This window comes from Dromiciops gliroides, chromosome 3 (assembly GCF_019393635.1).
Source record: "Dromiciops gliroides isolate mDroGli1 chromosome 3, mDroGli1.pri, whole genome shotgun sequence".
In the NCBI taxonomy this organism is placed as follows: Eukaryota; Metazoa; Chordata; class Mammalia; order Microbiotheria; family Microbiotheriidae; genus Dromiciops; species Dromiciops gliroides.
This window is the reverse complement of record NC_057863.1, coordinates 489906444-489918010: the sequence shown is the minus strand read 5'-3', so window position 1 is coordinate 489918010 and position 11567 is coordinate 489906444. Positions and strand designations below refer to the sequence as shown.

Below are 11567 nucleotides of genomic sequence, written 5' to 3'. Positions count from 1 at the left end.
GTTTTTCTTTGTGTTCTGATTCTTCTTGTATAACATGACTAGTGCAGAAATATGTTTAATGTTATTATGTATATATAACCTATATCAGATTGCCTGCTGTCTAGGGGAGAGGGAGAAAAATTGGAAATTGGAAATCTTATATAAACAAATGTTGAAAACTATTTCTATATGTAACTGGAAAATAATAAAATACTTTTATTAAAAAACTCTCTGCTCCTCTGATTGGGAGATTGGAGGGTGGGACAAAACACTCCTCTCTGAGCTTCCAGGCCAGCCATCTCGTCATATCTCGTAAGTTTGTACTTCTTTGGACCAGATTCCATCGCGTCCTCCTGGGCATCTTCCACTTGCCACTCCCACCCCCTTTCAGCTTCCTTCTGTGTTTTGTCATTCCCTTTACAGCGTAAGCTCCTCAGGAGCAAAGTCTGTCTTTCTTTTTTTGTATTTGTATCTCCAGTAATTAGCAGAGTGCCTGACACATAGTATGTACTAAATATCGATTAACTTACTGACTTGTAAAACGCAAGAGTTGGACTAGGTGGCCTTTGTGGTCCTTTCTAGCTCCAGATGGGATGAACTAATGATAATACATTCATGAAATGCTTACTCTGTCCAAGACACCAGGCGAAGCCTTGTCTCACCATTCTGTAGTAGGAAGTGTCACCTGAATTGCATTGTATTCCCCAAATTCAGCACATCTAGTTGAATTAACATAACTCAAACAAGTTGTGTCAATAAACAAATATTTATTGAATATCTACTATGTACAAGGCACTGCTGAGCATTGTGGGAGATACAATAGTATAAAACAGATTTTTATACACATATCCTAGGTTTTTATTTTCTTATCTAAAACTAGTTCATAAATTCTTAGCATTATAGTTTTTTTCTCTTGCTCCTTCCCCCATAAATGATGCTAATAATTATCTGTGTATAAATTGCATAAATTGCTTTGAATTTCTGGGATTTAAGGCCTGTACTGAATGGGCAAGGTCAGCATCATAAATCACCATCATCTTTGTTATTATTACCTTTGAGAAGAGGACATATAACTAAGAGTAATCTGGATTTCAGTAGCGTCTATAACAGGTCAGGCAAGCTGGCAGGATTTCATGAACATATTACAGTCTTACACACAAGTACAAAGGGCTGGTCCATCTGGTTTATTTCCCATGGAAATGTACACCAAAGAACAAAAAGCCATTTTTAAAAACCAGCCTTGGTTATAAATAAAGAAAGAAAATGCCATAAAAAGCATACTGCACATGTTTTTTATTCAGCTATGGTCAGTTTTCTCCATTTTAATTTCTTGGTTACTATGACTCAGCTAGTAGTCAAACAGTTAATTTAAAACTAATTCAGTGGGCTTTAAACTGAATTTGCCAAAAGCTATGATGACCCAGAAGCCCTCAACTCATACAATCAATATCCACCTCTCCTGTCAAGAGGTCCTCATTTCTCACTGAGCAAAAGTGAGTGGGTATATGAAAAACTCTTGCAGGGGGGATTTAACTCCTCTTTTGCCAGGCTTCCTTGTGGTGATTTTTATGTAGCTGGAGTAGAAGAGTGCTGGTATGGGGTAGACACACTATAACATTATCTGTTTTTAAAACTGTTGGCATGAAATGTAAAATAGAAATGTAATTACACACAAAATAGACTACAGGTAAAACTGAGTTGATGTTTTATTAAAAATTTAATCTAATGAAAATAGCCATCTGCATGACTCCATTATGCTTTGTAATACTTTCAAGTACAATTTTAGATATTACACAATTATTTTAGTTATGAACTTACAAGTAAAAAAAATCATTATTACAAAAGGTTTCCCAATGCTAGTACCTTTGAGGAAAAGTACCTTTGTTTGAGAACAGAGTGCAATTGGGATTCAACTTGTCCTAATGGAACGGCTAACCATATTTTACACCCCGGATGTATTTATCTAATCCTTAGTTTTGTCTTTGTTCATCACACCTTCCACATTCCTGCTTTAATGTTTTTCAGTTTCCTATTAACCCTTAAAGGAAACAAACTATTGAAAATAACTGAACTTCATATGTTTAATAATCAAGATTGATCTAAGCCCCAACTCAGATATTCACTAAGTACCCACTATATTCAAGACATCGGGGACACAGATGAAAATGATAACAGTTCTTGTCTTCAAGGAGCTTATTGTATTCAGAACATATTATAATAAAATCATTGCCATTTTGATGCCGACATATCATAGGAGAATATAGGAGAGCAACTGATTACTATCTGATGCCAGATGTGCACCAACACTCAACTTTTAGCACAAGTCTTTTCATTGTTTATAGACTATCACTTTTCTGTTTAGGGTACACAGAGACCTGCTACCATGAATCAAGAGTAACCACTTCTCTGTGGCTATTTCTAAGAAAAGTCCTTGAGAGGTGCTGACATACTGTTACCCCCTATATCACCAATATTTTAGAGGCCCTCTCTATTTCACTGCAAGTTATCCATGACCAAAAGTCTGTATTTTAAATAAAGACATGTAAAAGACAGTAGCTAAATACATGTCATGTACATGTTACAAAGCTGAAGATTTGAAATAGGAGGAACAGCAAAGGTACAGAGTAATCAGGGCATTGTGTCGATCATAGGATGTATCTTGTTCTAACATTTAAAAACCAAGAACAACCCAGCATAATGCAAGTTAGAGCATAAGATAACTGTACAGCCTTGGAAATGAACTCTTCCAAATGACGTGGCTACATTTTACAAAGTCTCCGATTTCTATGTGTCCGGCTTTAATTTGTGGTTAATTAGTGAAGTCATCACCAGAAGAAACAGACCGATCAAGCTCACCCATAGCCCTTCCAGGATCTAATGTTCCCTCCACTCCCACTATTGCAGTCAGAGAAACAAAAGCACATTCCCACTTTTAAAAAAGAAAAGCATCTTGGAACGAATGCTCCCGGTACAGGGTGTCACTGCAGCTAACTTTTGTCTTAAAGAACAAAAAGCTAAAAACGGGTAGAATTGGACCTTTCTGTGAGGCCTTAAGAGAGTAAATCTCCAACTGGAGATTACTGGCACTGTCATCAGGAGTGTCATGTGGGGACTATAGGGATTTCAATTAATGACTTAAAAAAAAAAAAGGGTTTGTATTCTGTATTTTGGGAAATATTGGTGGCAGTGTCCTGACAGCTAGCAGAAGTTGCCACATCCATTTTGACTCATCTACCTTTTATCTGGCAGTTGGGAAATTCTTTAAACAGGCTTCTTGGACTTCCCAGAACAATATCTTATCATCAGATAACACAATTCAATGACATTTAGCAGTATGCAAATCCCAGACACCGAAATCATGAAAACAGTGAAGACTGTCTTTTCAGTGGGTCGAGAAACAAAGCAGTCCACGGTATTGGGACAGGGCCAAGCATTGCATTTCACCATTCGAGTCATGGAGAATCCATTGTACATAAAGTAGAACACGTACATGAAGACCGCTTCAAAAATGACTCTGAAGAATATGCTGCTCGTGTAGGTCCACCACAGGGCACCTTCAATGCGAACCTTTTGTTTTTTGATTTCTTCTATGTCTTTGTATTCAGTCTTCATCTCTCCCTTGATGAACTTTCTCTTTTTCTCATGCCTCCGGTAAGCGATGTGCATGGCCACCAAAAGGGCGGGGGTGGACACAAAGATCAGCTGCAGAGCCCAAAGTCGGATGTGAGAGATGGGGAAGAAGTGGTCATAGCACACATTTTTGCATCCTGGCTGGAGAGTGTTGCAGGTAAAATCAGCCTGCTCATCTCCCCACACTTCCTTAGCAGCCACGACCAGGATCATGATGCGGAAAATGAAGAGGACAGTGAGCCAGATTTTGCCAATGCTGGTGGAGTGTTTATTGACACCCCCCAAAATAGTCTGTAGTGTGCTCCAGTCCATCTTCTCTTCTTCAGGCTTTGCACTAAGAGACAAAAAGGAAGATAATCAATCCTGGAACAGTAAAGGCAGAGGAAAATAGGACCAAAAGTCTTATGTTGACTGATGAGAACTCTGAGACTCAGCTGAGCAAACTATTTAAAATCTTTCCCCCTCAAGCAAATGCCAACACTTAAGCAATCTCAGCAGTAATAACAAAAAGTGGTAAAAGCAAAATCAGCAATTTTGTTTGTCATAAGGATTAAATGTATAGTACCCACGCTATCTTGGACAAGTTTTAATGTGTTCTCTAAAGAATGGGCTAATTACAAGTAGTTAGGTCATCTGGAGATTTCAGTCTTTGACAATTTAATAATATGATGACTTGGGAGTGAAACTACACCTTAAAACTTCAATTTTACTACACCTATGAACTCAGAAATGACAGAATCATCTAAGGTTCTGCGTGGTAGAACCCTTCAGTTTAAATGATTCATTGACAGAAACTTACAAGTGAAATCTTCTAAAATAATTTTTAATGTTTACTAACAACACAAGGTTCATTAAAAAATGTGGGGAGTTTCAGGGTTTCTTTCAGCACAGTTTGAGAAACATTTCCCTAAGAGAAATTTTCAGACATTTCACAACCAGTATAGCTGAACTCGGCCATCTCTTCATTTTGTCAATCACAAAAAACAAGAGTTCAGGTTTGGGTCCCACTATTGGGATATATTCCATCCTGAGCCAAAGTTTGCTTTAAAGGCAGAGAGGTTGGAGAAATCTGAGTCAGAGGGTCAAGAAACAACTTGATTGAGGCCATTTGACTAACAGTGAGTCAAGTCGTCCTGAAGAATACATCACTTAAAAACCAATTTTGTTATTATTTCAGAATTTGACATGTAACAGAAGTTGGTGGTGTTGGTTTATATACAAGGTCCTCTGGGCAAAATTTCTCAAAAGGAAACTACTTCCCCTTACTAAATGCAAAATAAACAGGTCCCCAGTTCTCTTACATCCAATAGTCAGTCACTCAGTAAGTTAATTGATGAGCTCCACTATAATTTAGGAGCCCCCTTCTAGGGGGATATTTGTTTTCAAGTCTTAGAAAGTATTTTTATAACCTAAGTAACTTGAGATTTGGCTTTAATTCTGGAAATATTTCATAAGATGATAAATCATGAAAAAAAGCAGAGGATATGACCTAATGATCACTTATAATTCTGACCTAACACTATTATCTTGGTTCATTAATAACCACAGCTTATTTTGGTTAAATGTTAACTATGAAAACTGGTGGGGAAAGATGGGGAGATTCACAATTTTGGCAGTACCAATAACCGTTGGTTCAGCTCTCTAACTCTTGTTACAGGATATGAATAGTCTTCATTTACATATAGTTGCACACCTTCTGTCATAACCCCCTTTTAGTTTAGGTTTTTTTTTTTGTTTTTGCAGGGCAATGAGGGTTAAGTGACTTGCCCAGGGGTCACACAGCTAGTTAAGTGTCAAATGTCTGAGGCTGGATTTGAAGTCAGGTCCTCCTGAATCCAAGGCCAGTGCTTTATCCATTGCGCCATCTAGCTGCCCCCTCTATAACCCCCTTTTAATAAAAGGACCGCCCATCATACTACCCTGATGAGTAACCTATTTCCCACCCATTATAATGAACCTGACATCTTTCTCTTACTCAAAAGTTTGTGCTCTCCTTATTCTGAGCAAGTTTTGTCCTGTTTTATCACCTAAAGCAAGCGCTCAACCAAATCTCTTCTCATTACAGTGCATTACGTTACAGTGGTTGCCAGCAACCAGGCACTTATTGACTGACATCAAATGTCTCAGTTGGTAACATTCTGATGGACCTCGTCAAATACCATCAAAGCAGAAGAGATCTGGAGAAGGTCACAAACATGGCAAAAACTATATAGTTTAAACTTGAGTACTGAAACACCTAGCACAATACAGCTTGAAAATGGGAAACTGGGGGGAAAAAAGTAAAGAATTACTCAAGTACAGATTTTACTATATTTATAGGGAAACCTTCCTGGAAGTTAGGAATGAAACTAGATGTCTTTTTTTGAGTTTCCACTCATTTCCATTCTTATTACGTTATTGGAGGTGTATATGTAGGTAAACTTGAAGCAAACAAGAGTAGAAATGAACTTACAATAAAGAATCAGATTATGAAACTCAAAACTTTCTAGTGTCTCTTATGGCCAAGGGCCCTGATCCTGATTTAAAAAAAAAAGGCATGAAATTCTATTATCAAGGAAGAATTTCCCTACTGGATATATTACAGAAGGTTTAAGCTTTTGACCCTCTTCCCCTGCAAAGAATTGGGACAGAATGGCAGAGTAGAAAGCATGGTAGATCAAATGAGATAACATGTAAAGTACTTGGCAAATCTTTAAGTGCTTCTAAGTACTGGCTATTATTGGATTGGAGTTAGAGGTCCTGGGTTCTAATCCCAGTCCTGTCACTTACTACCTACCAGTCTTGAGGCCTTAGTTTTCTCATAAGAGGCAGTCGGTGGCACAATGGGTAGAGGTTGAAATCAGGAAGATCTGAGTTTAAAGTTGGCCACAGAAACAGTAGCTTTATGACTCTGGGCAAGTAACAACTTCTAATTGCCTCCATTTCCTCAAATGTAAAATGAGGATAAATAATGGGAGCTATCTCGAAGGGTCACAGCACAGTGCCTGGCACATAGTAGGTTCTACATAAATACTTATTCTTTTCCCTTTCCATGTGTAAATCGAGGGTGAGGAAGTTCGATTGGGACCTTTCCAGCTCTGAGTCTTTGGATACTGTTCCCATTCTAGGACCTAGAGATCAGCTGGTTGTGATTTGAGGAACAAATTATCCTGTTATTGATTTTAAAAACAAAACCAAAAACAATTCCCATACACAAAATAGCAAATTGAAAGACTGATCTCTAAACTGTAGCCACCCCTCCTGATGGGGGCAGTGGGATCCTTACCCTGAACCACCCTGCAATTATGGAGTGATACTGCCAGAGGGCGAGTTGAGGCATCCTGGCTATCTGAGACAGCACAGGATGAATCAAAGGAAGATGATTCAGTACTAGAAAAGGAGAAATGTTGAATTCTGCACCCCTACCCTTTCTGCCGGTAATTCAAGGAGAAGCAGTGGCCAAACCAGGGGCAGCATCTGACACCCACATTGAACTTCTAGCCCTGGGTCTGGACCAACTCCCCATCTCCTCAGTCCGTAATTCTGACTGACCAAGTTCTGAAGCTAAGGAGCACACAGGACAGATTTAGGGATAAGGGGACGGATGTTGTCAGATTACAAAGACCCGCTACACTAGCGAGGTTCAGAGGGTATGAAACAAGTTGTGTGTCCATTTCTCAGGAAGTCTGACTATGTAGTGTCTAGTTATGTCTCTCCCCCCACACCCCTCCACTTCTCAACTAAGGTGCATTTTTGAATGAGGCAACTATTCTAAAGAAAACATTTTCTCATCACGGTGCAAACTCCCCACAAGCCTATTGTAAATAATATTCGCAACACCTTCCGGCTAGAGAACACCAAAGGTGAACGAACTCTACATTTGTTTGGAAAACGATTTCTCTCTCTCGCTCTCTCTCTCTCTCTCTCTCTCTCTCTCTCTCTCTCTCTCTCTCTCTCTCTCTCTCTCTCTCTCTCTCTCTCTCTCGGGGGGGGGGGGGCGTTGTTTTCAAAAGTAGCCTTAGGTCTGAAGCTGTCCTACAGAGAGAGTTGTGTATGCGTCAGATTTTCTCCTTTAATTCTAACCTTTCTCCACCACCTTGCAGGAAATTATTATCCTTTTACAAAGGTGCCTGTGGAGAAGGAATAGCGAAGGTGTCCTCTTGTGTGGGCATTGCCATCTTGGCTTATTCTTTTCTAAAAAGTGACTGTCCTTCTCCAGCCCAGCGTCAGGTAAACCACATAATGAAATGACCCCAATGGGAGGCTACTGTTCCATCCGCACGTTTCCATTGTACTTGACCGTGAACGTTCGTTGTCTCTCCCCTCCCCCGCGTCCCCTCGATTTACGGTCCCCTCCCTCCCCCAGTCCGGTGTCCCCATTCAACTTTTCCTAGCCCTGTGACTTGTGAGCGGTCCGGATTGCGCGTGGGGCCTCACACCCGAGCGCTCGGAGGAAAGCCGCGCTTCGGAACTAGGTCGAAGAAACTTGTTGACACTCGAGATCTGGCCCCCCTAGAGGCTATTCAGATCCCTCCTCTGGCGGTCTAGGCCACGGCTCCAGGATCCCCGAAGTGCAATCTGAGGTCTCACTCGGACCAGAGTCCTTCTCTTCTTTCCTTTCCCTAGAGCCGCTCGAGGCAAGCCGGATTCCTATGAGAACCGATCTCCGGGTCACCCACCGCCCCTCCCGACAATCTGGTGCTACCGGTTCTTCCTAAGCGCACCGGAGAGGAGCGAGCCTTACCTGTGTCAGAAGCACCCGGCAGCTGGTAACCACAAAGCAGTTCGGAGCGTTGCCCGGGCGGACAAGGTTGATCTGGGGGGGCCAGCGGCGGGCTCAGCCCCCAACTCTGCTGGTTAGGTGCCGGTGGCTCGGGAAGACACCGGCCACTGCGACCTAAGGGAGCTGACTCGCTCTCTCGCTCCCCCGGCGGTGTGGCCGGTGTGGCCTGTGTGCCTCTCTCTGACTCACCAAGTTGAGAAGTGGAGAGGCGCCTCTGAGCTTTTTAAGTTTTAGACACCTGTTTCCAGACTTTTAACCGCACCTCTCACCCCGCCTCTTCCCTGAAGCTATTTAGAAAGTTAAGGAGGGGGAGAGGGTGCAGAGGCGGCTCCAACGCCGACCCAAGCCAACAAGTTAGGGGTGCAGGGCTGGACTCGCACTAAGATGAGGGCTGCGGATAGCCCTGGGCGAGCGCACTTGATAATGCAAAGCCCAAAGCCCAGCTCTCCCAGCCCCCCCAGTTCCCCGGAGCCCCTGCCCTACGCGCCTGGTAGAGTCTAGAGACTGGAACTTCTGGGCTCTTAGGTAGGGCGGAGAAGAAAAAAAATACAGTGGGAAGGGGCGGGAAGGGGAGGATTTGTATATTTGATGCTCTCACTGATTTTCTAAACGATTCGGCTCCGTGAAAACTCCAGAAAAAGGTGAGAAGTGTTTGAAAATCCCGGTGGAAGGACACAATAAAATTTTAAAAATAAAAAAGGTTGCAAGCAAAACCCCCTCAAACCTCCCTCCATCTATCCATCTATCTATCTATCTATCTATCTATCTATCTATCTATCTATCTATCTATCATCTATCTATCGATTTATCTATCTGTCTACCTACTTACCTACCTATCTACACGCGTATGCATATGTATGTGTGTGTATGTGTATATAATACACACATATATGCACATACCTAATATGTGCATATGTATATGTTCTCTTAGTGGTTTGCTCTCTTGTTGTGGAGCTTAATACTATTATTATTGTTTGCTATTACTACTGAAATGACCAATGGAGGAAGAGGATCTTTATCTATTTTCTTCTTTTTAGATGCTTCTTCCCAATACTAGGAAGAACCTCTGTCTTATCAATGAATGGGGTTTCCACTTCCCTAGTTAAACCCACCACACTGCCAGAGTTTTCAGCTATAGGGCTGTAGATGTAGCAATACAAATTGCCCTTATCTGATGCATTTGTAGGTGGAGGAAAGGCAAGGGGCTCTTGGGGGGGAAAAGGGGTCGGGGAGAGAAGAATATCAGTGTGGTGGCTGATTTCACATGCAGAACTCCCATTTTGGATTTCACTTCTTTCATTGTTATATTTAAGATTTTGGGGGAAGTGGGTGACCTGAGGATCAACTGTAGATACAGGAAGAAAAGAAAAGGAAGATAATGTTCCCGGACACTTCTGAAATCTGTTTAACAGGACTCTACGTGTATTCAATGAGAAGGACAAGTCATATATGGTAAGAGCAATTAATAACCCCACCCAGCTCTGTCACGTCAGCTTTTCTCATACAGCAAGGAATTAGGCTCCTCCTTCTTTCCGTACTTTTAGGATGAAGAAATTACAGTAAAGTTATATAGAAGAATTCAACCCCTCCTTCTCTCCCAAAAAAGGCATGCAAAGAAAAAAGGAGATGCCCATTTCTTAAAAGCAGATAGACAGACAGTGGCAAGATGATAGTTTGCTGGGCCTGAGTTAGTCCATTTTAATAGGTTTGTAACCCTTGGCAAGTCGATTAATCTAAATCTGCCTCAGTTTCCTCATCTGTAAAATGGGGACAATAATAGTACTTATATTCCAGGGTTGTTGTGAGGAGAAAGTAGAATATTTGTAAGGCACTGTATACATGCTAGCGGCTATTTTTAATTTCCCAGGAAAAAGCCCACTGGTTTGGAGACATGCTTTGGCAGCAGCTTCCCCCTAAAAAGTGTTGTTGGGGTTTGTTTCCAGATGTGTTTCCTTTTCATTCTGTTTCTCTGTGTAAAACTGTTTTTCAGATAGCTTGTGTTTTCCTTCTAAGGAAGCTAGGTGGTACAATAGAGAGAGTCATGAGGATCTGAGTTCAAATTTGACCTTAGACGTTTACTTGTCTGTGTGATCCAGGGCAAGTGACTTATAAAGTGGAGATGATAACAGTATGCACCTCACAGGATTGTTGTGAGGATCAAATGAGAAAATATTTGTAAAGGTGCTTGGCACATATAAATATATGCTATATGTTATATAAATGCTTATTCCCACCCTCTACCCCCTTTCTCTAGACAAGGCCTTGGTTTTGTCACTAAACTACTTTCTTAACCTCCTAGCTGAGTCTTAGCCTGAGAGAAAAGTAGGAGGATGAGTGTGTCCATGGCGGACAGAGTCATGATAATTTCTGTTAGAAAAGGTGGGAGAGGGGCAGCTAGGTGGCACAGTGGATAGAGCACCGGCCCTGGAGTCAGGAGTACCTGAGTTCAAATCCGGCCTCAGACACTTAACACTTACTAGCTGTGTGACCCTGGGCAAGTCACTTAACCCCAATTGCCTCACTAAAATAAAAAAAAAAAAAGAAAAGGTGGGAGACAACCCCATCTGTGGGATCGTCTGATGTAGCTTATTAAAAAACAACAACTGAGTCAAAATTGTATCTTTTGCTTGAAGTTGGTGCTGATCCAGGAGGAGAATGTAATTTTTGTTATTGTTGTTTGTTGTTTAGTAGTTTCAGTCATGTCCAACTCTGTGACCCCATTTGGGCTTTTCTTGGTAAAGATACTGGAGTAGTTTGCCATTTCATACTCCAGCTCATTTTACGGATGAAGAAACTGAAACAAACAGGGCTAAATGACTTGCCCAGGGTCACACACAGCTAGTAAGTATCTGAGGTGAGATCCGAACTCAGGTCGGTTTGACTCTAGGTCCAGTGCTCTATCCACTGTGCTACGTCAATGCCCCTGAATGTCACTTAATCAGTCAGAAAAATAAAAAGGACAACATGATCAGTTGCCCAGTGGTCATCTTTCAGATAGAATCGGGTGATTTTTTTTGGGGGGGGGGATCATTTTGGTCATTGCACCATCTTCCTTAGTCATAATGGCACACAGTAGGCATGGTGATAGGGACTGGTCCTTTGATTTCATTGGTATAGGGAACTCCTCCCCCCCCCACCCCAGGTGAGGAAAACATGTACTAATGTAGGTCAGTACCTTTTCTGTAAAGAGAGTTAC

General features: G+C 41.5%; 1 protein-coding gene across 1 annotated transcript; it reads right to left on the bottom strand.

Moving 5' to 3' along the window:
- Positions 1-1667: 1667 nt before the first annotated feature.
- Positions 1668-8876, bottom strand: GJB2 (gap junction protein beta 2). The gene is made up of 2 exons (XM_043998354.1): positions 8333-8876; positions 1668-3943 (listed from the first exon to the last, which is right to left on the bottom strand). Exon 2 carries the CDS (start codon positions 3919-3921, stop codon positions 3241-3243), a length of 681 nt encoding a protein of 226 aa, XP_043854289.1. The 5' UTR covers positions 3922-3943; positions 8333-8876; the 3' UTR covers positions 1668-3240.
- Positions 8877-11567: the final 2691 nt, after the last annotated feature.